The sequence below is a fragment of the Caretta caretta genome, chromosome 1 (genome assembly GCF_965140235.1).
Source record: "Caretta caretta isolate rCarCar2 chromosome 1, rCarCar1.hap1, whole genome shotgun sequence".
NCBI lineage: Eukaryota > Metazoa > Chordata > Testudines > Cheloniidae > Caretta > Caretta caretta.
In genome coordinates this window covers 313,146,207-313,171,385 of record NC_134206.1, presented here as the reverse complement: position 1 = coordinate 313,171,385, position 25,179 = coordinate 313,146,207, and the positions used below count along the sequence as shown (strand labels likewise).

Here is a 25,179-nt window from a genome sequence, read left to right as displayed (position 1 = left end):
TTTTTTTTTTTTTCCTTCAGTGTAACAATGTTTCCTGTCTCCTTGTTGCTATTCCACTCAAAGCCAGCAAGGCTTTTTCCCCCAACAGAAAGTGTGCTGGAACATTTGCTGTTAAAATTTCATAAGCAATCCACTATCTTTGTGTTCATGGTTACACTTATACATTGGCTTGATCCTGCAAACTATTCCACCATGCAGAGCAAGGAATGCAATGTGTTTGCACTCCAGCACGAGTACAAACAGTGATTATGTGTGGCACAACGTAAGGTATTGTCTTGTAGTGGAAAGTGGTCTCAAACAGCTGCTGCTCTTGTTTTCTTTTTCTTTTTTTTTTTGCAGAATGCATGGTAAAATAGAGTAGGGTAATCTGGGTTTCAGTGCTAAAGAGATATGTAGCTATGTGGCCATTTTAGGGCCTATTCCAAAGCCCAGTGAAGTCAGTGGGAATCTTTCTGTTGATTTCAGTGTGGGCTTGGATGAAGGTATTAGGCTTTACCCCTGCTGATAGACAGGATTAGTTTTCTTGGCATGCAGCAGCAGGCTCATTAATGCAGGACTAGTTTTCCTTGAGCTTATATGCACAACACTCCACGCCTTTGCTGTGCACCATCAAACCCTTAAATTGCTACAACTTGTTGTATATTATCTTTTGTCAAAGATCAGTGTGAAAAGGTGAATTTTCCTGTATATGCTGTTATAATAATATTTCAGTATCTTGTTTATTTAAAGTACTGCATTTCAACTACTAGACTATTGAAAGAGAAGCTGCTACTATTTACCTATTGATTTCTCAAATGTTTTTAGGCAAGAAGTTCCAGATGGAGATGATTTTGACTTAATATTAAGAGACTGTGCAGCTACAGCTCCAAATCCAGAAGTACATAATTCATTGTGGTATGATTCTGCAGTGTGGGATACAGAAAATCAGGGGCAAAGAAAAATAGCTGTTCATTTTGTAAAACATGATGAGCTGCTTCAAGAGCCAGAAGATACTTTAATTATGGTACAAGGTAAGATAGTTAAATTACAGTTATACCACCTAGGATGGCACAGTGGTCTTTACCACTAGAAATTTAGGATTTAAATATCTCTGATTTAAAAACAAAAAGTTAGTGAGTTGTATTTAGAAACAAGCACACACATATTAGAATCAGCATTAAGAGATGGTAAAATCCATTAGAATTTTAAGGTTAGAGGTGGTTGGTTGAGTCTCTGAAGTTTTCAGATAAAATCTAAACTTGCAAAAATAGTGGGTTGGATTTCTTGTAAACCAGACAGGAGTCAGATACCTTTGTATCTGATAGATCCAAACCAAGAAGCTTATTCATGATGCAGTTTTTTTAAAAAATGTACGGTCTCCAGCTGGACTTTTAGGTAGGTATCATTCTGATTTGGAATGTGATTGAAGATTTTTGGCAAGACTGCAAACGTGGCTGGATAAATAAAAGGCTTCTGATAATGCAGACCTACTATTTACTTTGTCAGCCTCTGGATGTCAGTGTTGTGTCACATAAATAAAGCTGAAGCAGTGTGCTTTTTATCTGATTGATTTTTTAGGGGGAAAGAAAAAAGCCACCTAACTTTAAACAAAGCAATTTAGGCAAAGATATAAATGAGAATGTTTGGATAGAATGTAAATAAGAAATTTTTGCACAGCTTCACATTCTGAATTTAAAACAAGGTCACAGTATCCAAGTGGATCAAGGTAGAAGGGCAAGGGTGAGTCAGTTGGCCCTTTCCGTGGACAGATCATTAGGGTTAATGACAAAGCCCCTTCTGTTTGCTACTTAGCTTATTATCTGACTAGTTTCAACAGTAGTCTGCTTTGTGGTGTGTCCCCACATTCTTCAGTCTGTTGATATAATTTTCTTCCTTTGTAAAAACCTTGTCTCCCCAGTTCTGTGTCTGTTTTTTTTTTCCCCCAAAATAACCAAACAGTATACCTTGCTCTGCAAATCACTGGAAGATATTAAAGCCCCAGCAGCTGAGTGTGTGAGTGTGTGTGAGAGAGAGAGCATGTGGAGTGGAAGTGAAAGACACAATTGTAAATCTTCATATGTTTACGAAAAGAAACTTTAGCTGACCAGTATGTCAGTTCATTTTCTTTTCTCCTTCCGAATATTGACAATGGAATGTCTCTAAAAAAGATGGCTACTTACAGAATTTGGGCTTTTTACTTTCTCATTTACAAGTTCTGGGAGGAATTTTTTGAGTGTTCCCAGATACATCCTTCCTTAATTTCTGCACATACACACAACAGCAGCTATTCTTCTGGCCAAGTAGATCTAAATATTACTCTTGGTGTTGCATAAGCAGCTTGCTTTAGTACAGTATGAGATCCTCCCTTCCCCAGAGAGGATTTTTTTTGCCTCTGTTGAGCTGAGAGTTGAGATAGCTAAATCCAGGAAACAGATTCACTGCTAGGTCAGCCTTTATTTAGACAACTTTTAATGAACATAAATAGAACTAATTTGTGGCAAACCTTAAAAAAGATGTAGTTTAAGATATTGATTATATTTAGATTAATATGTACTATCATTTACTTCAGTTTTTATCCAGTAAATGCACTCTGATTCATTTCAAAGGACAGCTATTGTTAATCTGACACATTTGTTGATGTTAATTTGTTAGTACACTGAAAACATTGTCTAGATTGACTTTGTATTCCAAATACCTTTAAATTATGGAGGCATCCCAATGGTTCCATAGTTAAGGCTGTACTGAGTTTTATGCTTAACACATGATTTAAATCCTTTGTCTGACCATAACATTTCAAGCATTGTGTTCTGAAGAGGTTGTTGCTATGGCACTGGACTGGATTCTATTCTTGGCTCTGCTATGTAACCCCAAGCAAGTCATTTCATGTCTCTGTGCCTCTGTTCCCCTCCCGAGTTTTATTCATCTTTTATGGTTTTATTATTGGTAGGTAGTCTGTTACTATGTATTTGTACAGTGCCTAGCACAGTTGGGCCCTGATCTGGTTGGTTTCTCTAGTCACTCCTGCATGATAAATAACTGTAATAATAATAATAAAATATATGAGACAAAGCCATAGTTCCTATAATAATGCTTTTGTAAGATCTTAAATCTAATTTAAACTAAAGTTGTTTTTGCAGAAAGTTACTTATTTCAGGAAATTCACTGCTATATTTCTTTCCTATTATCCATTCATGAACTAATTAATTCAAATGTTATTTAGCCAAAAGCTGGTGGTTATTACGTGCGTAACAATAATTACAGGGTTAAGTGTATCAAACTGGTTCATGAAATTACAAGGAAACAGAATTATACTGGTCTGAGGTCAGAGTGTTTCTAGATTCAATCCAGCAACCATATCAGACAAGCACGGCTGTGATTGAAGGACCTGTGATCATTTTAAGAAATTACATTCCTGTATCTCTAAGGGATAAAATGCATGTCTCATGATACTAGATCGGGGTGGGCACACTACGGCCCACGGGCCACATCCAGCCCATTGGACCTTTTAATCTGGCCCTCAAGTTCCTGTTGGGAGTGGGGTCGAGGGCTTTGTGCAGCTCCTGGAAGTAGCTGCATGTCCACCCTCCAGTTCCTATGCATAGGGGCAGCCATGGCCAGGGGGCTCCGCACACTGCCCCAAGGGCCACCCCCCACAGCTCCCACTGGCCAGGAACTGTGGCCAATGGGAGCTGCAGGGGCAGCACCTGTGGACGGAGCATCACACAGAGCCGCCCACGCTGTGCCTCCGCGTAGGAGCTGGAGTGGGGTGTGCAGCTGCTTCTGGCAGCTGCGGGGGAGGTGCCTACGGACGGGGCAGCGCGTAGAACTGCCTGGCTGTGCTTCAGTAAGCACCGCCTGGAGCCTGAGCCCTTCCCTCCCCCTGCCCCAGCCCTAGCCCTGATCCCCCTCCCGCCCTCCAAACCCCTCGGTCCCAGCCTAAAGCACCCACCAAAGCCCAAACCCCTCGTCCCCAGCCAGAGCCCTCAACCCCTCTGCACCCTAGCCCCCTGCTCCAGGCCTGATCTCCCTCCACACTTTGAACCCCTCAGTCCCAACCCAGAGCACCCTCCTGAACCCCAAACCCCTCATCCCCAGCCCCATTCCAGAGTCCGCACCCCCAGCCGGAGCCCCCACACCAAAGTGGAGCCCCATCCAGCCCGGAGCCCCATCGCACACCCTGAACACCCCATTTCTGGCCCCTCACCCTCTCCCATGCCCCAACCCCTAATTTTGTGAGCAATCATGGCCCGCCATACAATTTCTATACCTAGATGTGGCCCTCAGGCCAGAAAGTTTGCCCACCCCTGTGCTAGACTCAGAAAATTATAGCTTCTCCAGTAATATAAAGCATTCATTTCTAGTCTTGGTAAGTTACCACATAGTACTTAAAATCATATTATCATGTTTACTATTGTGTTGCATTTTTCCCCTCACTTCAGTTCTGATGCTGTTTTAACAGCCACTTGCTCTCATATTGCTAGCTAAAATTTAATGTCTTGTACCACTTAAAAGCTGGAATGTCAAGCTGTTTTCTAGTGGTATAAAGTGTATTCTAGTTCTGGTTGTTCTCAAGACAGCAACCACTAAAATTGCTGGAAATGTAGTGAAAGAAAGAACAAAATGTAACTTGAGTAAAGTTACTTTAAGGTCTGTTATCTTGTTAGCTACTATTGTTATCATGACATATATTTAAAACATATGTTATGGTAATTTACAGCTTTGATTGAACATGTAGCACATGTGGTTGTGTTAACATTTTGTTCTCTTTGCATGCAGTAATGAGTCGCTTTTAAAAAATTTGTGTGGTTGTTCCTATACTTTTAATAGATGCAGTACATTAAGGAGTTTCGTCAACACTGGCCTGCGTACAGTGATGAATTACAGATGCTGAAATGGATATCTGATAGGCCAAGACAGATGAATCAAGTAATTTAGGATTAAATACAATTAAGAAAACACTTTTTTTTACATTTAATAGGAGGGACGCTAAAAGAAATCAGAAAACTTTCAAGAAGATTTAAATGTATTATACCTGTGAGATCCACAAAAGAAGATCTTGAGTTACTAGACCTTTCAGCTCCCTTCCTTTTGCAAGGGAAAATATGGCATTATGGGTACGTTAAAAGAAAAAAAAAGTCTTAATAGTTTAGAAGTGGTTGCAATTAATAGATGTATAGTAAGTTAGTTTGTTTCAATAACTTAATTCCAGTATCACTTGCAAACAGATATAACTTTACCTTCTAAAGCTTGTTCTTGAAAAGAATTGTCCATGACAATTGCAAAAATTAAAATTGTATGGAAGAAGAAGACATTGATCTGGATCCTGACCGTGAAACTTATGCTACCACCACTATAGTTAAGAGAAAAGAAACTTACATGGTACACTTCTGTTTTCAGGAGCTGACAGCTTTTTTAAAAAAACTACCCGTTAGGTTAAAAAAAACTTATTCTCAGCCCACAGACTTTCCTATAATTCTCTGGATGGTAGCGAGGGGTAGGAGGGTTTCCTCAAGGGTCAAGGCTTCTAGGAGGCGGTGGGTATAGGAGCTCATGGGCTAGGGGTGTCAGTGCTTGACTATATGCATATATGCCCTCCCATGCACTTTAAATGATGTGCTACAGCCCCTACTTGATGGTATGAAAAGATGAGGAGTACTTGTGGCACCTTAGAGACTAACCAATTTATTTGAGCATAAACTTTCGTATGCAGCCGATGAAGTGAGCTGTAGCTCATGAAAGTTTATGCTCAAATAAATTGGTTAGTCTCTAAGGTGCCACAAGTACTCCTTTTCTTTTTGCTAATACAGACTAACACGGCTGTTACTCTGAAACCTATGAAAAGATGGTTATCTGAACTTATTAGTTTTTTCTGCCTTAAAAAATAGAAACGCTCTTGATCATAAAGACATGCCTACTTACACACCTCATTGAGGCAAAGGCATTGGTTTCTGCTGGGCACAGGTCATCACCAGTACAAAGTACCACCCTTTGAGCTGTCGGCATGCCCCATGTGATCACTAACTGTTTGGCAGCTCAGCTTCGTAGATGGGGCCTGCAGGTGTTTCCTTGTTCCTAGATGTCTGTCTCATAAGAGCCCAGTCTTATAACTATGCCCTACAGGAGATATTTTCCCTCTTTAAATCTTTGGGTTTTATTGTAAACATTGAAAAATCACACTGGTTCCTACGCAGTCTTTCACCTTCCTAGGAGCCATCTTAGATATGACAAGAGCCCTAGATTTTCTGCCCAGAACAGGATTTGAGATCTTCAGGCAGTAAACCTAGTCAGGTCCAGAGGAGCAGGAGCAGTAGTTTTTCATTTGGCCTGATGGCAGGTTGTACCCTTGTTGCCCTCTTTGCATGGGTATGGATGTGTCCCTTGCAGAGGTGGTTCAGTCTACTGTGCAGACCAAATCATGGCCTGTACATTATAGTTTCCCTTATTCAGAAGGTTCGTGATTCTCTTTTGTAGTGAAAGCTCCCAAAGTTTGTCTCGAAGAGAAGCCCATCCCACAGCCAGCACGTTGAATAATAGTAGGCACAAAGGCCTCCAAACTTGGGAGTTCATTTAGGAAACTTGAAGGTTCATGATGTTTCAAAGTCTCACTTGTGTGCGTTAAGACCTTTACAGTAAAATTAAATGTGCACCAAGGTATGGTTGGTGTAGGGGCGATCCTTGAATTCCCTGACAGCTGTACGTCTAAAATCTCAGCCTTTGCAATTTTCATTAACGGTCTTACATTTCATCTATGTAGAATTTTTGGGTATTATCTTATTGCCCATGTAGTTGTCCTAACTCTGAATGCCACATATTCTATGTAACATATTTTAAATGTATGAATTATATTCCTGCAACGTATTAAACCAAATTCTGCTATATTTTCTCCATTGTAAAACCAGAGTGACTTTATTGATATCTGCTTCACACCAGTGTAAGTGGGAGCAGAATTAGGTCCACTGATGACAAATTTGCTTTTAAAGCTAATCTTAAAGATAAATGTCAATTTTATGTTATAACTGTAACATACTAGCACAGAAGCTTATTTTGAGGGCAGAATAATGCTACCATAACTTTGTTTCTTAGGGCAAATGAAAACAACTTTATATGGACATCTCTCAACATTAGATATTTTTATTCACTTACAGTATTTTAGTTGCTGTCTTACATTCTGTAAAGGTTTGATGATGATACATTAGTACTCCAGGAATAAAAAGGAGAGGTTCTTTTAATAACTCATAATTAAAATATTTTAGGCACAGGTTAATCCAAATTCCTATACTAATAATCTTATAAGCCTATCATGTATTTTAATACATAGTAGAGTTTCAGATTTATTACTGTTGTTACAAAATTGCACTTTATAAGTATTGTTAAAGAACCAAAAGTGCTAGTGTATGAATATGTGCTCAGTTGGTATCAGTGCACAGTTAGCCTTTTTTATTCAATTAGGCTCTTTTGTGGGTCAAAATAACTTACTTTTTGTAGCTGGTGATTCATAAGGAGCATTAATGTAGTTTAGTACTTTAGATGTTGTACAAAGCTTCTCTGCCTTAAAAAACCTGATTTGTACACTGTGGACCTTTTCATAGTGGAGATGGTTTGCATCTCCACTGAGTAACTTTATTTGAATAAACTTGTTTGGCACAGAATGAACAAGCTAATAGTTCATCACCTTGAAGTCTGTACACTAACAGCATCTTATTTTAAATGTCAGGTGCAAACAGTGTTCGAATCAGAAGACTATCCAGAGTCTCAGTTCTCTTGCAGTAGAAGAACCATCATGGGAGCCCACTGAAATAGCACGAGGTTAGCTAACATCATTATGACCTGAACTAGATTGTGTCTTGATTCTTAAGGTAGATTCTTAAGGTAGATACAAATTGTCTCACTGAATGGATTACACTTTTGCTCGGATCTTTGTGTCCTATGGATGCATGTGTATTTGCATATATGATTACCTTTTTAGAATATTATATTAAAGATGAACTGAAAAACTTTTTACCTTTTGGAATGTGAGCTCATTGTTTAGTATTTATTCCTAACCAGGTGACATTTTTAACAATTACTCTTCTCAAAACTAACATGCCCATTTTTTTAACCTTTCCTCGTATGTCAGGTTTTCTAACCATTTTATCATTTTTTTGCTGGACTCTCCAATTTGGCCACATATTTCTTAAAGTGTGGCACCCGGAACTGGACTCAGTACTCCAGCTGAGTCTTCACTGGTGCCAAGTGGAGCAGGATAGTTACCTCTCATGTCTTATTACATATGATATTCCTGTTTATACACCCCAAAATATTAGCCCTTTTCACAATTGCATCACGTTGACTCATATTCAGTTTGTGATTCACTTTAACCCCCAGATCCTTTTCTAGCCAGTTATTCCCTGTTTTGTAGTTGTGCCTTTAGTTTTTCATTCCCAAGTGCAGTACTTTGCACTTGTCTTTTGATGAATTTCATCTTGTTGATTTCAGACCAATTTTCCAATTTGTCAAGGTCATTTTGAATTCTAATTCTGCCCTCCAAAGTACTAGTAACCCCATCCAGTTTAGTGTCATCCACAGATTTTACAAGCATGCTTTCCACTCCATTATCAAAGTCATTAATGAAAATATTAAATGGGACCAGACCCTGGACAGGCCCCTGCAGAACCCAATAGGAATCTAAAGCAGTATTCAAATATAAACCACACACAGACTTCCAATTGAAGATAGTCAGGAGAGTGTGTGATTGGAAAGTAGCTGCAATAATTATATAGATTAGATGCATAGTTTTGGATCATTTTTGTCTGACAGATGACATAGTTAATATCCATGGGAGAATGTACCTAGCCATTGAATTTTCAAAGATGGGCTTAGTTAATTTCAGAGTACCGGTCAGGCAGCTTTTTTATTTGAGTAGAACTTGCCCAGGAATTTTAATTACATCATATGGAATAAATTGTTTTCCCATAGATAATATATTTCACCAAATATATTGCAGTATGTTAGTTTAGAACATGATCCTGTTGTCACTGAACCAAAGGCAAAACTCTCACCAATTTCAGTAGAAGATCAGGCAGAAAGAGATCCTAACACATAGAAGTTAGGATGTATGCAAATGTTTCCAACATTTTTACTAAAGAGAAAAGATGTACTTTGGAGCATTTTCTGTATTTTTCTAAACTCCTGAGCAAAACTGAATTTCCATTCTAATGTGGTACTCTATATGTAAATCTTTCTGGGCATCTCATTTAACCTGCAACACAAAATGTTTTCACTTAGTGTATAATAACATTGTCATGAATCATATATGTAGTGCTATGTGAAATTTTTAGTGAAAATACATGTTTCACTGAAAAAATGCAGATTTGCTTCAACCAAAACAATCAGCAAATTCAAGTAGATTTTGGTGAATTTTTTGTATTGGTGGGAGGAGAAAGGAAAAAAACAACTTTTCATTTCAGAAATGCCTTTTGTTTTGGAATTTCCCTCAATTTTATATAAAAATAAAAACCTTGAAATCAAAACAAAATGTCTGGTTTTAGATTGAATGAAACATTTCCATTGTTTGCTTAAAAAAAAAAACTTGAAAATTTTTTGTTTCAGGTCAACCTGAAAAGATTTTGTTGTTTATTTTTCAGTTCAGTGTTGAACTGAAAGATCTGTGATTCGCACAGCTCTAATTATTAATCCACAACCACCACCTGTCCAAGTATCTAATTATATTTTAAAATTATGATCTTACAATAAGTCACATTTATTAAAAGCAAGTCATTTCAATTACCTTGTGTTGTGATAATTTTGTCTTGAGTTCTCAGTACCTAAAGCAAAATTTTTTTCCCACACTAGTTTTAGGTATTGAGCCACTCCAGTATGTCTTTGTTATGAAGTTTACACTTGATGATGGCACAGGAACACTGGATGCATACCTCTTTGATTATGTAAGTAAACAGAGGGTAAATAGATGATGGTTCTTGTTAAGTATCGTCTCAGAGATGTATGCATGTATATATGAATTTGTACATTCTCTTTGTCATATGCAGTGTTTTAAAACAAACTATTATAATGAATGTACAAATTATTAGCACTATCCTTTGATGAAAATGCTGTTTAGGTCAATACTAGATAAAAGGTAAAATGGGAGAAAAATGTGTGTTCAAGTCTTAAAATGGACTGAAGAGAGGAACTAGAGTGGCAGTTGTGGACACCCTCCTGCTTCCCCCCACCAGGGCACAACCTGGACTGTGGGACTAGTATGTCCCCTTTAACACTCTGGATCAAGGTACTCTTACACTGCTCTGCTAGTAACTAGCAGCCCCTTCTGGCTTTGCTGTCACATAGCCATTAGCACATGAGGGCACACCCAAAGTTACATGCAGGCTTTCACAGCCTGTCATGAACTATACATAGGGAGACCCCAGCAAATCCCCAGGGCCCAGTCTTGCACCCCAAAAATGTACCATCTTGCGCTGATTAAGAAGGTCTTGAGCAGTATAAGCTCATTAATTAATTCACCACTCCTTCAAAGGATAGTGGATGTGCCCCAGACTTTGTAATTTGAGCAGATTCCCCGAGCTCTTTAGACAAATTCATTGGTAAAGATAAAGAATTAAAATAAGTTTATTAACTACAAAAAGATAGATTTTAAATGATTATAAGTTGTAAGCATAGAGATCAGAGTTGGTTACATAAGAAATAAAAGGGAAAATCAAAGTTTAAATCATAAACTTTATCAGACTAAGCAAGAGTTGAATCAAGCAGTTTTTCTCACCCCACTCAAAGTTGCAAGCAGTTCACAGTTCTTAATACACAGGCTGAACTCCCTGCTCAACCTGGAACCAATTTCCTAGTTCAAAGTCTTTTCTGCCAAACGTTCTTGTTGCCTTCAGAGTAGGTGGGGAGGAAAGAGGCAGACTCTTAATGCCACTGTCCCTTATTTTATATGCTCAGTTCATGTGTCTGGAAAAATACTGGCTCAAACGTGGAGTCAAGCATCACCAGTCCTGATACCTTGCTGAGTCACTGAGTTAAGCAATCCCCATTATGTAGAGCTTGAGCAACTGTCTCTTACTGAATTGTAAATCTCTTGTTTGAAATTCCCTTGCTGGTCAATGGGTAGGGAGGGTCGTTTAACACCCATCTGGGTGTGGGTCACCCCCTTTGTTGCCACTGGACAGCTTGCTATGGGCGTCTCCTACACTCACAACATATTTAAGTAACAACCATATAGCAAAATCTCATAATTCTTTATACAACGATGATATACACATTTTGACAGAACAATGAGTTTCAGCAAATCATGAGTTTTCATAGGATATCTTACAAGACATTCTTGGTACAAAATATAACCATACACAAGTGGTGAATATGTGGGTTACAGAGTGCTATTTTGAAGTACAATATGTCACAGGTATACAGCATTCTGTGTTTCCACAAAGTCCCTGGTTGAGCTGGCTGAGTTTCTCTCTGTCATGGTGTTAAATCACAATTGCTTTCAATCTGATCATTGAGAGTGACTATTTTGGGAGGTTAGCTCAGGATTTTATGACTACTCTGACAACTTGAAATTAGATGAAGGTTTCTAACCATCAGAGGAGTGAGGTTTTGGAAGAGCCTTCCAAGGGAAGCGTTGGGGTAAAAGACCTATCTGGCTTTAAGATTAAACTTAATAAGTTTATGGAGGAGATGGTATGATGGGACAATGTGATTTTGGCAATTAATTGATCTTTAAATATTCATGGTAAATAGGCCCAATGGCCTGTGATGGGATGTTAGATGGGGTGGGATCTGAGTTACTACAGAGGATTCTTTCCTGGGTTTCTGGCTGGTGTATCTTGCCCATATGCTTAGGGTTCAGCTGATCGCCATATTTGGGGTCAGGAAGAAATTTTCCTCCAGGGCAGATTGGAAGAGGCCCTGGAGGTTTTTCGCCTTCCTCTGTAGCATGGGGCACGGGTCACTTGCTGGAGGATTCTCTGCTTCTTTAAACCATGATTTGAGGACTTCAATAGCTCAGACATAGGTGAGAGGTTTATTGTAGGAGTGGGTAGGTGAGATTCTGTGGCCTGCATTGTGCAGGAGGTCAGACTAGATGATCATCATGGTCCCTTCTGACCTTAATAACTATGAATCTATATAAACTCTGTTTCCTTACTGGGTAGATTCTAGCCAAAGCCATATAGCTGTCCATCCTCTAAATCTAGTTGTTTGATCTAAAGGTCTGGGTAATGGGGCTCTTGCTTGTCATGAACTGACTAGTGCCTCCTAGGTTTTATTCATCTAGCCTCCAAATAAATGTTAGTCCCTGCTCTAGAAAGATTGTTTGTCTTACCTAAACACTTGGTCTCCACATTTAACATAAGATTATACATTCACTCTTTGTGACTTTACAGACTTTGCTTAAATTACATGTCTCCGTTTCCCAATTTTCTAAAATAGAAATGATATTGGCCTGCCCATGGGAATGTGAGGGATTAACTAAATGATTCTAAAGTGCTATGTAAATATGCAATATTATTTTTCATATGCATATGTAATAGATGTATTACTTTGTGGAAGTAATGGAAAATCCTATTTCATATGCTCATGATGGCAGAGTTAAATTAGTTGTGAGTACTCTGCATGTCCTAGATTTTGAGTAGTTGGGCCTTCATGTTTCATTTAGATAGTTGTTTGTATTCAATAGACATTTGTTTTAGCTGTCCTTTCAGTTGTTGCATACCTGCTGATAATTTCAGGTAGGAATGTAAATGTTAAGAAGTATGAGGACTTTGATAAGATGAATAGATGCTGATAATACCAATCTAATGTAACATTATATTTGTAATGTTTTACACAACAGCTTTGGAATTATCTAAAACAAGTTGGGCTTTTTGATCCCTGTGTTTCACAGCTTGCAACATCCTCACCTCAAATACATACAAATTAATATAGAAATATATTTTTACCCACTGTGTCAAGTGACAATCGGGGAAAAGGCTAAAGGCCGATTAACCTTTTAAAGGTTAAAAGGCTCTTCTCGTAATATATTAAGGTCTTTAGCTGCAAAAGGAAGCTGAAGCCCAGCAATCCCCACTTTCTCCTCTTCTTTCCTTTCCACGGCCCCTCTCCCCTTCTTTGAAATCTGCTGTTCTAAATTGAGAAACTAATCTGGGGGAGCTGCTGAGTGCTACAGCTGAGCTGCAGGGGGAAAAGGTAGTTTTCTTTTGAAGTGTTACCTGCACTTCAAAAGGAAACTGCCACTTTCCTCTGCTCAGAATAAGGTGCTCCAACAGTGCTTGAGAAGAACCTGGGCTGCTTTGAATTGTGACTTTAAACTAGCTTCCAATCAGATTTCTATAGTCATGCTCCCAGTTCATTTTCTTAACCTGATTGTCTGAGTTAAAGGAGCTGGGGAGAAGAGTCAGCAAAAATTATGGTATGGTAGCGGGAAGGACTTCAGAGGTCAGAGGGAGTAATCTTAAATTGTCCCTCTCTGACATGTCCCCATCTTTTGGTCATTTTCCATTAGATTTCTAGTATAAAAATTAGAGTGAGGAGAAAGTGTTCCCACATTAGTTCTTTTAAGAGAAAGCATGAGTTGAAAATGTCTCTTTTGCCGTAAACGGTTGTTCTTTAACATTTATATTATAGTGCCATCTAGAGGTCAGCCAGAAAGGACCCCATTTTGCTAGGTGACACATCAGCGGGGCTCCAGGGAGAAAGAGAGATGAGGTTGGCCAAGAAATGTGGGGGAAAGAGGAACAAAATGAAAGTCTGGTCAAAGTTATGTTAAAATAATTATGCTGTAGTGAAAATTGTTGGGAGTAGGTGTTATACAGTTCCCCTACTCTTTTATTTCATCATCTGCTTGAGCTACTCTTTATAGTGGGAGGATAAATTGTGTAAAACCCACCCACATGTCTTTTCAAACAGAAGAATGAAATTCAAAACAAGAGTTCTACTTGCATAGGTTTAGATTCCGACACCCTTACTCCTGTTCACCTCCCTTAATCTTGAGGAGTAAGTGGTATTTTATGCCTCAGGATTTCCATTCATATCAGTGGGACTATTTGAGGTGTAAGGTTGAATTTAAATAAGGATAGCACAATCCTGTCTATAATTTCTGTCTGTTTGTCTATCATACTTATATGGCCCCCATCACTATAGTATCTAGAGCTGGGCAATTGGGTTGGGGGGGGAGGTATTATTTTTGCCAAAAAAAAAAAATGCATTTTGGGGGCTCTGAAACTATTCACAAATTTGTGATGAATTTTTGTCAAAAAGTTTTGCCTGAAAAAAAAGAAAATAAAAATGTTTTTTCGAAAAGTCAATTTTTTTCATTTCAACCATTTGAAAATATTGTTTTGACTTTGTTTCAAAATGTTTCATTTTGAAAATTTTGAAATATCTTTTTGACTTTTCATTGTGAAATGATGTTTCATTTTTAAATTTTGTGCAGTTAAAAAAACCCATATAAAATGGTGAAAAACACCCAAAGCTGACTGAATCAACACTGATTACAAAAAAATAATCATCTTGTGTCAACCTAAAACATTTTAATTGGTTCAAAACAGAAAAAAAAATGAAAAACTGAATTTCAGTTTGAATCAAACCAATTTGTTTTTTCACATTTTTTGAGTCAGCCCCCTGCCAACTGAAAAATCTATTATTCACTCAGCTCTAATAGTGTTTGAGCACCTCACAATCTTTATTGGATTTATCTTCATGCAGTATGTGTGTTAGTAAGGCATTAATGCACTTTTTTGGTGGTCTAAGTCATTGCGCATACTACATGTCTCAGGGTTAATGCCCTACTCATGCATGTTCTGGTTTGTTTCTAGCTGTATTTGGATCATTTTAAAAACACAGAACTGAATATATTGCTCCCTTTTGTCATTTTAGTCTCTTCATAAGATTCAAGAGCTTTCTAAAATTACACTAACTAATGACAACCTGATTTATTTTTCTCTTCTTTTCTCCTCAAACCCTTCCCTTTCCTCAGGAAAAGTTTTTCCAGATTCCTGCCTCCGAAGTCCTTACTAGTAGTCTTCTTCAGGAGAAGATGGAAATGATCATGAATATACTTTGTCCTCCAGGAACAAAACTAGGTCAGCTGTCACTTTTTGTAATCTGCTACTATATATGTAAAGTTAAGCTGTATTCACCATTAATTTATTATAAATATGATGAGAGTACAGACCAAATTCAATACTACAGAATTGTAAGGAAATTGTTACTTTTGTTTAGTGTAATATGTTTGGTTTGTCCTTTTTAAAAAAAGGGGCCTTTGGGAACAGGAGTAATAATTCAGTCCCTAAAGGGGTAATGAGGGTGTGCAGCTGTTCACTCATGTTGGCATAGATTCAGTTTGGTATGTATATATGCATGTCGAGGCAGAGCTAGATGTGTAATTCACATTTATATGGAAGTTAACCAAAAGACCTTTATTTAAAATGTCACAGAAGCATAGTGACAATTGATAGAGAATTCAGTCTGAGCCCCTCACTTTAGGCCAGATTCTTCCATTGAATGCACACAGAATGTTGGAGTACCCTTTCCTGTGGGAAATCCCTGTGGAAAGTGACTCAGGGTAAGAAAATCTTCATGAAGATCCCATCAGAGTTCCTCTGAGCATTTCATCTGGGGGCCCAAAATGGAAGCGTCCATTGGGCTGTCTGAACAGAACTGTTTGTCTTTGCCATAGCTCTGGCCCGTAGGAGCCTGTTTCCTCACGGTTTTCAGAGTAACAGCCGTGTTAGTCTGTATTCGCAAAAAGAAAAGGAGTACTTGTGGCTCCTTAGAGACTAACCAATTTATTTGAGCATAAGCTTTCGTGAGCTACAGCTCACTTCATCGGATGAAGTGAGCTGTAGCTCACGAAAGCTTATGCTCAAATAAATTGGTTAGTCTCCAAGGTGCCACAAGTACTCCTTTTCTTTTTCCTCACAGTGCAAGTTCAAAGCACCCAGGCACCTTTGTCCCTGGGGACCTTCTTCCACCCAGTGCAGTGGGTGTTCCATGGAATAGAAATTATATCCCTAGGCTACATTATCTTCTCCAAGTACAATCCTTTGGTGAGAACAGAGGGAGAATAATGATACAGGTCCCACTCTGCAGCCTCCTCCCAGGTGGCTCTCTGTACCAGCAGAGAGGAGAAGCATTTCTCAATGGGGACTGATCAACCCCTTCTGTGCATAAGAAACTTCAAAATCCATTTTCAGTCAGCTGAAATATGTGTTAGTGTTCCTAGTTAAAGGCTGTGTTAAAGTTCCACTTTTCTTATAAGAGCTGGAAATACTATCAAAATGTGTAATTTGTTTTTGATTTGCAGATGACTTGCCATGGTTGGAATGCTTCATCAGGTCTTATAATGTCAAAGATGGAATGGAACAGCAAGTTTGCTATCAAATTTTTGACACTATGGTTGCTGAAGATGTTATCTAGTGATATGTATTGCAATTTAAGAGACATGCAATTTATTGACATTGATTACAAAAAAGTTTTGAAGCTATAAACACCATAAAAGGTTTTGTATAACATTTAATGTATCATGTTCTGTGTTGAGAAAAATTAATCAGGAAAACAAATGCCTTTTTCTGCATCTCACTTGTGCATGAAGGTTTTAGCTCTTCTGTTTCTGAATTAAAATTAATTGGACATATGCTAAGAGGTATTTATTACTTGCTCTGGGCCCAACCCAGTGAGTCAAGTGGTAGTTGAGGTGCTCAGTACTTCATGGGATTGATCACTGCATGGTTGAAACTGTTAAAAGTGATTTACTATCCAAACATTCCAAGCTATTACGCAATTGAAAATTATCAATAATGTTACTAAACTCTGCTATGACTTACAGCATCGAATTTAAAGGAACATTGTAAAATGTAAACATGTTTTGTAATGTATGAAGAACAGTCAGCATGATTATGCTTTGTTTATTTACCTATTTTAATACAAAAGAGTGTGATTTGAGCACAGCTGTGGAAACAGGGCTCTTCCATTAACTTGTATTTCCTCACTTTATTCTGTACAAACCTATTTTAGGGTTCTGAAAAACCATGGGTTTTTTCCTTACTTTAATTTCTCATTGATATGTAGATTGTAGCAAGCTTTTCCTGCAGTCCTTATGTGTACAGGTAGTGTTACTGACCTCAGTGGAGCTATACGCATGAGTTAGAATTACTCATCTGGTTAAGAATCATAAAGTCAGGCCATAAAAGCAGGGATATTTAAAATATTAAAATGAATACTAATATTTATTAGATTGTAAGGATGGTAAAGTCAGACATATTTGGGACCATATCTGACATTGCTGCTCCTTTAAATTGTGTGTGTATTTGCAGAGGTTCTTGCACATAGTTTGGCTAAATTTAGTGTCCGATTATACTGTCTCGATTGTTTTTCTCTTTTATATAATTGGATTGGATGGCTAAATTTTAAGACAGCATTTTCAGGCCAACGAGTGACTAGTTGGCTACCACAGTGAAAAACATGCGTGCTCTTTTACCTTGCATTCTAATATTTGCCCCAAATTCAGAATAATTTTCTAGAGAATAATTTTAATGTAAAAATTCTTGTTAGGGGAATATGCTTCTTGTCATCAAGGAAAAAATTACATAACACTTGCACAGCGGACTTTTTTAAATGGAGTATGGAGATATTTAAAATAGTGCTAACAGTTGACTAGTACTTTGATACTAAATACAAATGATTTTACAGTGTTCTAAGAAATGATTAGTAGAATAAGCTATTATATCAACTTAGTTTCATACAAATATCAATAGATTTTGTGTGTTACTTTAAAAATCACTCTGAGCAATGGAAACAGTGAGCCATGAACCTAGAAGTTATATGCTTTATCAATTATCATGTGGGTAGAAGGTACATTAACATTGGAAGCCGATGGTTCGCTTTCAAGGAGAGGAGAAACTGTCAGCCTGATTGAATGGGACCATCAGCTTGCCAAGCAAGGAAAAAAACTGGCAATAATTCTGAAAGCAGCTGCCTACCTACCCCTGGCCTGATGAGAGATACTGATAAGTGAATTATTTTTAAGACTTGAACACCTATTTGGGTGTCCAGATAATTTCAGTGGAATTTAACTCCTGAAGTGCTCATCCATAAGAAATATACAAGGGTTTGTTTGCTAGGTAATGGATAGTTTAATCACAAAAACTATAGAGCCAAACCTCTTTTGGAATAAGATTTGTATAGAAGCCTGTATTTCTGGTTGTGTTACATGACATCACAAACCATATTATGCACTGCCAGTCGTTGTTAGAAAGTAAGTGTTAAATTGTAAATGTTTTTTATATAAATAAAAAGTCATGTTCCTGTACATCATTGCAGGTATTAATAATATCTATTTTAAAGTAACCCTTTTGAAAAGTAATAGATCAGAATATATAAGGCTCACACTTCAGTGTATATTTGTTTTCACCATCTCTAATGTTTGAGATTCTTGGCAGAATGTTTTCAAGTCATTTTATGATTGTAAATATGACACTTAAAGTTGTTTGGCTATTGAATATCGTAATATTCAGCTGATTGATAAACACAGTTTAAAATAATGTGCTCTTTTCTCACACTTAACTTTTGGATATCTATTCACAAACACTCTTTGCTGCCAATGGCCTCATCCAGCAAAGCACATTCTTATATAAGTTTGTTGAATTGGAACCCAAATAGTTAATTGTCTTACCAGATGTATTTTATTTGAGATTTTCAGTGCTCTTGGAAGATGGTGAATTTGTCAGAACCGAAGATCACGGTTCACAAAACTTGTCTCAATGTTGACCTGAAGGATCCTTCTATAGGGGTGATTGAGCTGTGTTCGATCACCATGACTGTTTTATTCCTTAATGCTTCTGTGGAGACTGCCAACTTGGAAGCCAATTGGGATAGTAGTTTCTGTGATGCAGGCAGTTTTCACTCTGATCTGAATTGAGAGCAGAAACTCACACCAACTTACTGTAGGCCACACCTGTTACAGTAATGACTTTCAGTCACTGCCGACCTGGACCATCTTCTGCACAGAAGCAAGAAATTCTATCTCCCATTTTCAGGCCCTTGGTCACATTTCTCTAGTTTCAAAACATATTTTAAAAATAAATCAAAACTGCCTTTCTGAATTGAGTGAATGAGATTGCTGAGATCCATCGATGTTATAGTAGCTATCCATAGAATTAATTTATTAAAGACATTTTAAAATGTTACGTTAACATTTTATATAATTAATGTGGGAAAAATCAGAATGCTTTGAAAGGTGAATCTGATATCTGTGATTTCAAAGCTGATTAATGATTAACCTGTTGAATTGGAGATAATTCACCTCCCAATGACTTCATAAATATCTCCTTCAGTTACCTTTGATAAATGAAATAACCAAACAATCATTCATTTTCTGATACAGCTGTAAAATTAACCTGAAAAGTTTTCAAAATAAATCACTTCTAAAAATGAAACCTACAGCGGTCTCTGAGTTGTGAAGAATATGTATTAAGGTTATAACAACCAACAAGAATGCACTTCTATGTAGAAATCCATGATTAAATCGAGTCTTCCTGACTAGTGATTTAAATCATGATTTAAATCAATTCCACCTTGATCAGATCTATTTTTAAAATACAGTATATTTTTAATGAGTGGGTTATAGTGTTCCATTTTGGGGTTCCGGTGATATGTAAACTACTTGAGTTGTACTCTTTGATTGACAGTGTTACCAGAATCCCTTCAATGACGTTATAGTCCCTATAATTCACAGCTACTATTCAGTCAGTCTAATCAGTCTATAGAAATTACAGCTAAAAATGAACAGATCTGTGAAGATGTAAATCATTGTATACAAAAAGCCACATTTAAATTACTGACATTTTGCATACTGCATATATAGTAAACAGTATGGAACAAAATGCATATGCAGAAACAGGAGGAGTAGGCTAGTGCAAATGCAATTTAACAGCTTTTCAGATCAAAATTTCAGCTTTTTTTCAGACAGCTATGTAAGTGCTGTCATCCATATTTCCTCTGTAAAGATTAACTTATTTGCAAAATTCAACCATTTAAGCTGCATCTGAAACTCAGAATATCTGAACATCCCTAACTCAAAAGTGGACAAATTTTGCAAACAAAGAAAGCATCTGGATGAAGGGTTGGTAACCAGTTTCAAGAATTTCAGATCTCTGGAATTAAAGACAAATGACCAAGTTACAGCAGCTTTTTTGAAACACCATTTTACGCATGTATACGGAGAAGATAAACTATAACCATGTCAGAAACTATCTGAGTCCAATAAAGTAAAGCAGTTATGGTGTCAAGGAAACTCTTTCCTCCTTCTAGTCCACCCAGAACACTGCAGCACTGGTTCAAACACCCTTAAATCCCTCTTTTTCTGCTGTAAACAATTCAGCTTTTTCTCTACACCTTTAAGACACTTAGGGTCTGATCCTGGAGACTTGCTGCATGCAGGTGGACCTTTGTACCAATCAGAGTCCCAGTAACATCAGTGGAGTTTCACATGGGCCCATGGGTCTGCGTGTGAGCCATCGGATCTGTATCACATCTTTGCCATAATTTCCTCCTGTCCCTTTCACTGCTCCTTAAATTCCTTTCCTTTCTTACTTGCTGATCACTACATACCTGGAATAACCCTCATTCACATCTACTCCCCTCTCTGCCCACAGAAAAAACATATGACAAAGCCTCTCTCCAAGATGCTTACTATCTGAAGAGTGCACCATATTCTCTGTATTGGTTCTGTTCTTTTATTGTCCTCTGTCCTACTCACCACTGCATAGTGTAGCTCCTTTGAAATAAATAAAGTTAGACTGGGCATAATTGGAGTATTGCAGTGATGAATTCAATGGTTACTGAAGTTCTGTGGCTGCAGAATCCCCATAGAATGGACCATTCATCCCAGCTTAGACAAGAAATCCTCTCTCCTGTTGCAATCTTTTGCCTCACTATCTCTTTTCCAAGTCTCACTTCCTCCTCTCTTCCTCAGTAATCAAAGGATTTGTGGGAAGCATAAACAAAGGATTCCAAGTCTTCTGTGTGTCTGGTTCCTGCTTTGATAAAAGGAGGTTAGCAATCACTCACTGAAGAGCTGCCATCTCAGATGTTTCTTTTATTCTTCATTTATTTCTTATTTATGTACCTGTTCCCTTTAACATGAGATGGTATGTGCATTTTAACAACAAGGAGTCTGGTGGCACCTTAAAGACTAACAGAGTTATTTGGCCATAAGCTTTCGTGGGTAAAACACCACTTCTTCAGATGATGTGCTTTTATGAGCACTGCAACCGTTTGTTATTAACTTGGGACTCTTCACTCTCTTCTAAATTTCTTCTCAGATTTGTTCTCAGCTCTATACATTATTTATTTAAAAACATTTTTGCTGTTAACAAGCATGTTATCTCTGGAGACACAAATCCACAGTTTCAGAACTGCAAAACTAAGCATCTCTGTATGAAAGCAACACCATTTACTTAAATCAATCTACTCTCTGAATTGTGAGTTTGGTTTGGTTTTTCCTGCTGTTGCTACAAGTGACACCTACGAGCACTATAACTTGAAAGATACTAAAGAGAGGAAATTTTTTTTCCCCTTCCAGGTTGTTAATGCATTCGATAGCACCTTGCACACCAGTGCTTTCTCCATTTCCCCTCCATAGTTTCACCTGGTGTTTGTGTGGGTCCCTCCCACAGCCATGGGGGAGACAAAAACATTTTTAAACATGGAAAATCTGATTGTAAAACCACAAAATTTCACAGGGACACTTAGAGGCAGGGGCCGTATCTGAAACCACCTTCATATCTCAATTTTAGATTGACAATGTCTTTTTAATCTTTGATTGCTTTTGTCTGTCTAAATATGGGCCTTATTTTTATTTGAAAATAGTAATTGTTTCTTGGTGGTTTTTTAATGTAGTATCTAGTTTAAAACTGATCCAGTTTTCTTGAGTTCCTATGAAAACTGACAGTGCATTTTCCAAAATACAATCTCTTAATCCAAAAGTCTTGGTGCAAAATTGCTACACATTTTGATCTCTATAATTTGATCAGTACGTTGACTACCTCTTTAAAGACTATTCCTATCCATTACTAAACTGTCCCCTTTTAAGAAGTTTGTAGCCACGGTGCAGTCTCCTTAGATCGAAGGTTCACATCCACAATTGGTCAATTCAGTCCGTATTCTTAAATGTAATCTTGGATTCCTTAGTGATGCTGAGCACCCACATTGCAACAGCTATGAGTAATGCTTTCTACTATATCAAGTGGCTAGGGGAAATTGTCCCATCTAGCGGACAAAGACCTGGCCTCACTTACTCACACCTTCGTCATGTCTCAGGCTGTATTACAGCAATGTAATATACATGGGCATGAAACCTTCAGCATTTGAGAAACTACAATCTGTACAAAACACAGAAGCACATCTCAGTAACACAGGCTACCACGAGCACATCACATCTGTCCTCTGCTTGCTACACAGAATTTAAAATCAAGTTCAAAGTCTCAGTCCTCTTCAAAGCACTCCATGGCCTGGGCCCAGGATACCTAAACGACCATTTAAAGCTCCACAATGAGGACCGTGGTCGACAACTTCACTCCTCGGTACAGTGGAACTTTCAACAATAAGCATGACGTTTATCTGTGCTGGAGACATACCCTTCTCTGAGGGTGGTCTGCAACCGTGAAATGAACTTCCCCTGGAACTAAGGATTATCACAAAGTTCACCACTTTCTACTCCAACTGTAAGATGCATTTCTTTGATCTTCCCTTCTCTAATATAAAAACATAGCATGAATATTTATTTAATAAATAAAAACCCTACCAAAACAAGACACTTCACTGCATAATCATCTCCCTCCAGAAAAAGGATAAGAGAACAAATATTATGTGACAGATGCATAGTCATGTTGCTTAATGCACTACAGGAAGGTGCCCAGATGCTACAGTAATGAGCACAGTGTACAAACCCAGAAAAAAAGTATAGTTTTAGAGACGGTATTAAAATCTATTTAGAAGTCAGTACTATTTCTTTGCACACCATCCGTGGAATTTGTATCTTTGTAACAATCTCCTATAAAAGGGTCAGTTTACTTCTCCTGTAAGTGTTAAGTTGACTATGGACAAAATTCTGAGCAGAATTAAAATGTAAAACCCCTTCACTGAATATAAAAACTTTCACCTTGCCAATTATTATAGTCTGTTACCAGTCTGTCACTTCTCTGACAAGGACTTGGTCACACAAGGTGAATGCCCTTTCATAGAAAGCATCTCAAGGCATAGTAAAAATAGGAAATTTTCAAAGCTCATTCCTCTAGGACTTGAGGAAAACATGAATGTCTTTAGCCTACTTTTCAATCTGGGCAAAGAGGTATCTAATCTTATACAAATGGGCAGCAAATTCTCATGCTTTTGAAACACATTTCAAAGAGGTTGTTAGACCAGGTACTGTTATCTTCAGTTTAAATGTTGAGAACGCTGATTAACGTGGGTCAGAAAAGCACAAGGTTGGGATGGAAGGTCAAGCCCACATATGGTAACTCAGAAGAATTTTGAAATTTATTCAGAAATGCAGGGAACTGATACAATGACTGGAAATCTGGGGCGGGTGGAAATGTGATATTTTCTGCTTGTTAATTAGCTTTGTTAGAGAATTCTGGACTGGCAAGCTTGTTTTTAAACGTGTTCACCTACTTAGGTGATGAGGGCCATAAAAGTACTTGGTTAGCTAGAACTTAGAATCCATGAAAGGTACTGGATTGACAATCCTAAGACTGATCTTATCTGTGTACAGAACAGATCAAGCTTCTACTCCTGGGTATTTAGGGTCTCCATTCCCATGCAATGGTTGGCGTCCCTGCATAGATTGTCAGCAAGGGTGTCAATTGGTCACCAGCTGTGGTTTGTGTCATATAGACACATCTACTAGGCATTGAACTGAAACAATCTATCTATTCCTCATAATCCACTGTAAAGCTATCAGTTGGTGACACCTTTGGGTTACTTACTGATTTATATTGGCAGTCTGAATCCAGCAGGCAAGGAAAAAATGCTGAATATTTCACCAACAATTGCTTTAGCCATGTTTTTCTCCCATAAACCCCTGTTGTTTAAACTTATTGAGGAAGACATAATGTTAGAAAAATACAATAGTCAGCCTTGGTTGAAATGAAAGCCTGCATCAGCTCCATAATACCAGAAGTTAAGGAAGAGTTTGTGAATGTTTACCAGATGGTGGATGGAATCGTTCTCCATCTGGTTACAACATGACTTGGTTAGCTAAAAAATTTCTCAATTTCATGGTCAGGTAAAGGAGATGATGGAGGCAGTAACTAGCAGCTAATGGGAAATGGTAATATGATCAGTTTTATTAGAATTAAACATCTTAAGGGGTTTGATGCAATAACAGAATGGAACAATAATAATACTTATAGAGCACTTTGAAAACATTAAAGCAAGAGGGCAGGTATGTTGAACATTATCTGCATTCTACAGATAAGGGGAAACTCAGGCACAGAGCTGTTGTGATTCAGGCAAAGTCACATAATAAATTGGTGTCAAGGCTGGGAATAGAGCCATATTTCCTGTCTCCCAGAGTCTGAGACTCTGCTGCCTCCCACAGTGTCAACATATGATATCGTAATTTTGATTTATAAAAAGTACCTGTCTGAGACACTGTATCTTCTCATGGTCTGGAGACGAGTACACAGATGAAGCTTAGCTCATAGGTGAAAATAAGGTTGGTTTTCTCTATCGTTCCCTGGTAGATATCACAAAGTCACCTGAACATGTCCCACAATTTAGTATGATTAGCATCTCACTCAAGTGGGGCTAGGAAAGGTGTGTGAAAGGGGTGATTCCTTCTTTTTTGGAGAGTGAAAATTAATGTGAAGTATCTTGTCACATAGCTTTACATAAGTGTCTAATTTCTCTGCCTTCAGAAAGTAGATTTTCTAGTAAAATTTTTGGGAGGCTGAAATTTATTCACAGTGAATCATGTGAATAAAAAGCCTCTTTCACCCAAAAATTCGTATGTAAAAATCTTGGCGGGGAATGGGGTTGGCTCCCCAGAGCCAGATAAGCACTTCTACCCACCCAGTAAATTTTGTACCTAAAAGGTGTGTATGCATGCAAAGGAGTTGGTTGTGACTGGCAGTGTAAAGGGACCTTAGTGTAATTGAGACTCTGGCTCTTCTGTGTAGTTAGTTACTAAAACACTGCCATTAGTAGCCG

The 25,179-nt window shown here is 37.9% G+C and overlaps 1 protein-coding gene across 3 annotated transcripts in view; it reads left to right on the top strand.

Moving 5' to 3' along the window:
- Window positions 1-19,407, top strand: part of POT1 (protection of telomeres 1) — a 168,064-nt gene extending 148,657 nt beyond the window's left edge. For all 3 annotated transcript variants that reach the window (XM_048836897.2, XM_048836898.2, XM_048836896.2), the window contains 6 exons: window positions 805-1,010; window positions 4,958-5,093; window positions 7,694-7,785; window positions 9,811-9,902; window positions 14,945-15,050; window positions 16,274-19,407. In XM_048836897.2, the coding sequence (XP_048692854.1) occupies window positions 805-1,010; window positions 4,958-5,093; window positions 7,694-7,785; window positions 9,811-9,902; window positions 14,945-15,050; window positions 16,274-16,386 (745 nt within the window). In that variant the 3' untranslated portion in view covers window positions 16,387-19,407. The remainder of the gene's footprint in view (window positions 1-804; window positions 1,011-4,957; window positions 5,094-7,693; window positions 7,786-9,810; window positions 9,903-14,944; window positions 15,051-16,273) is intronic.
- Window positions 19,408-25,179: the final 5,772 nt, after the last annotated feature.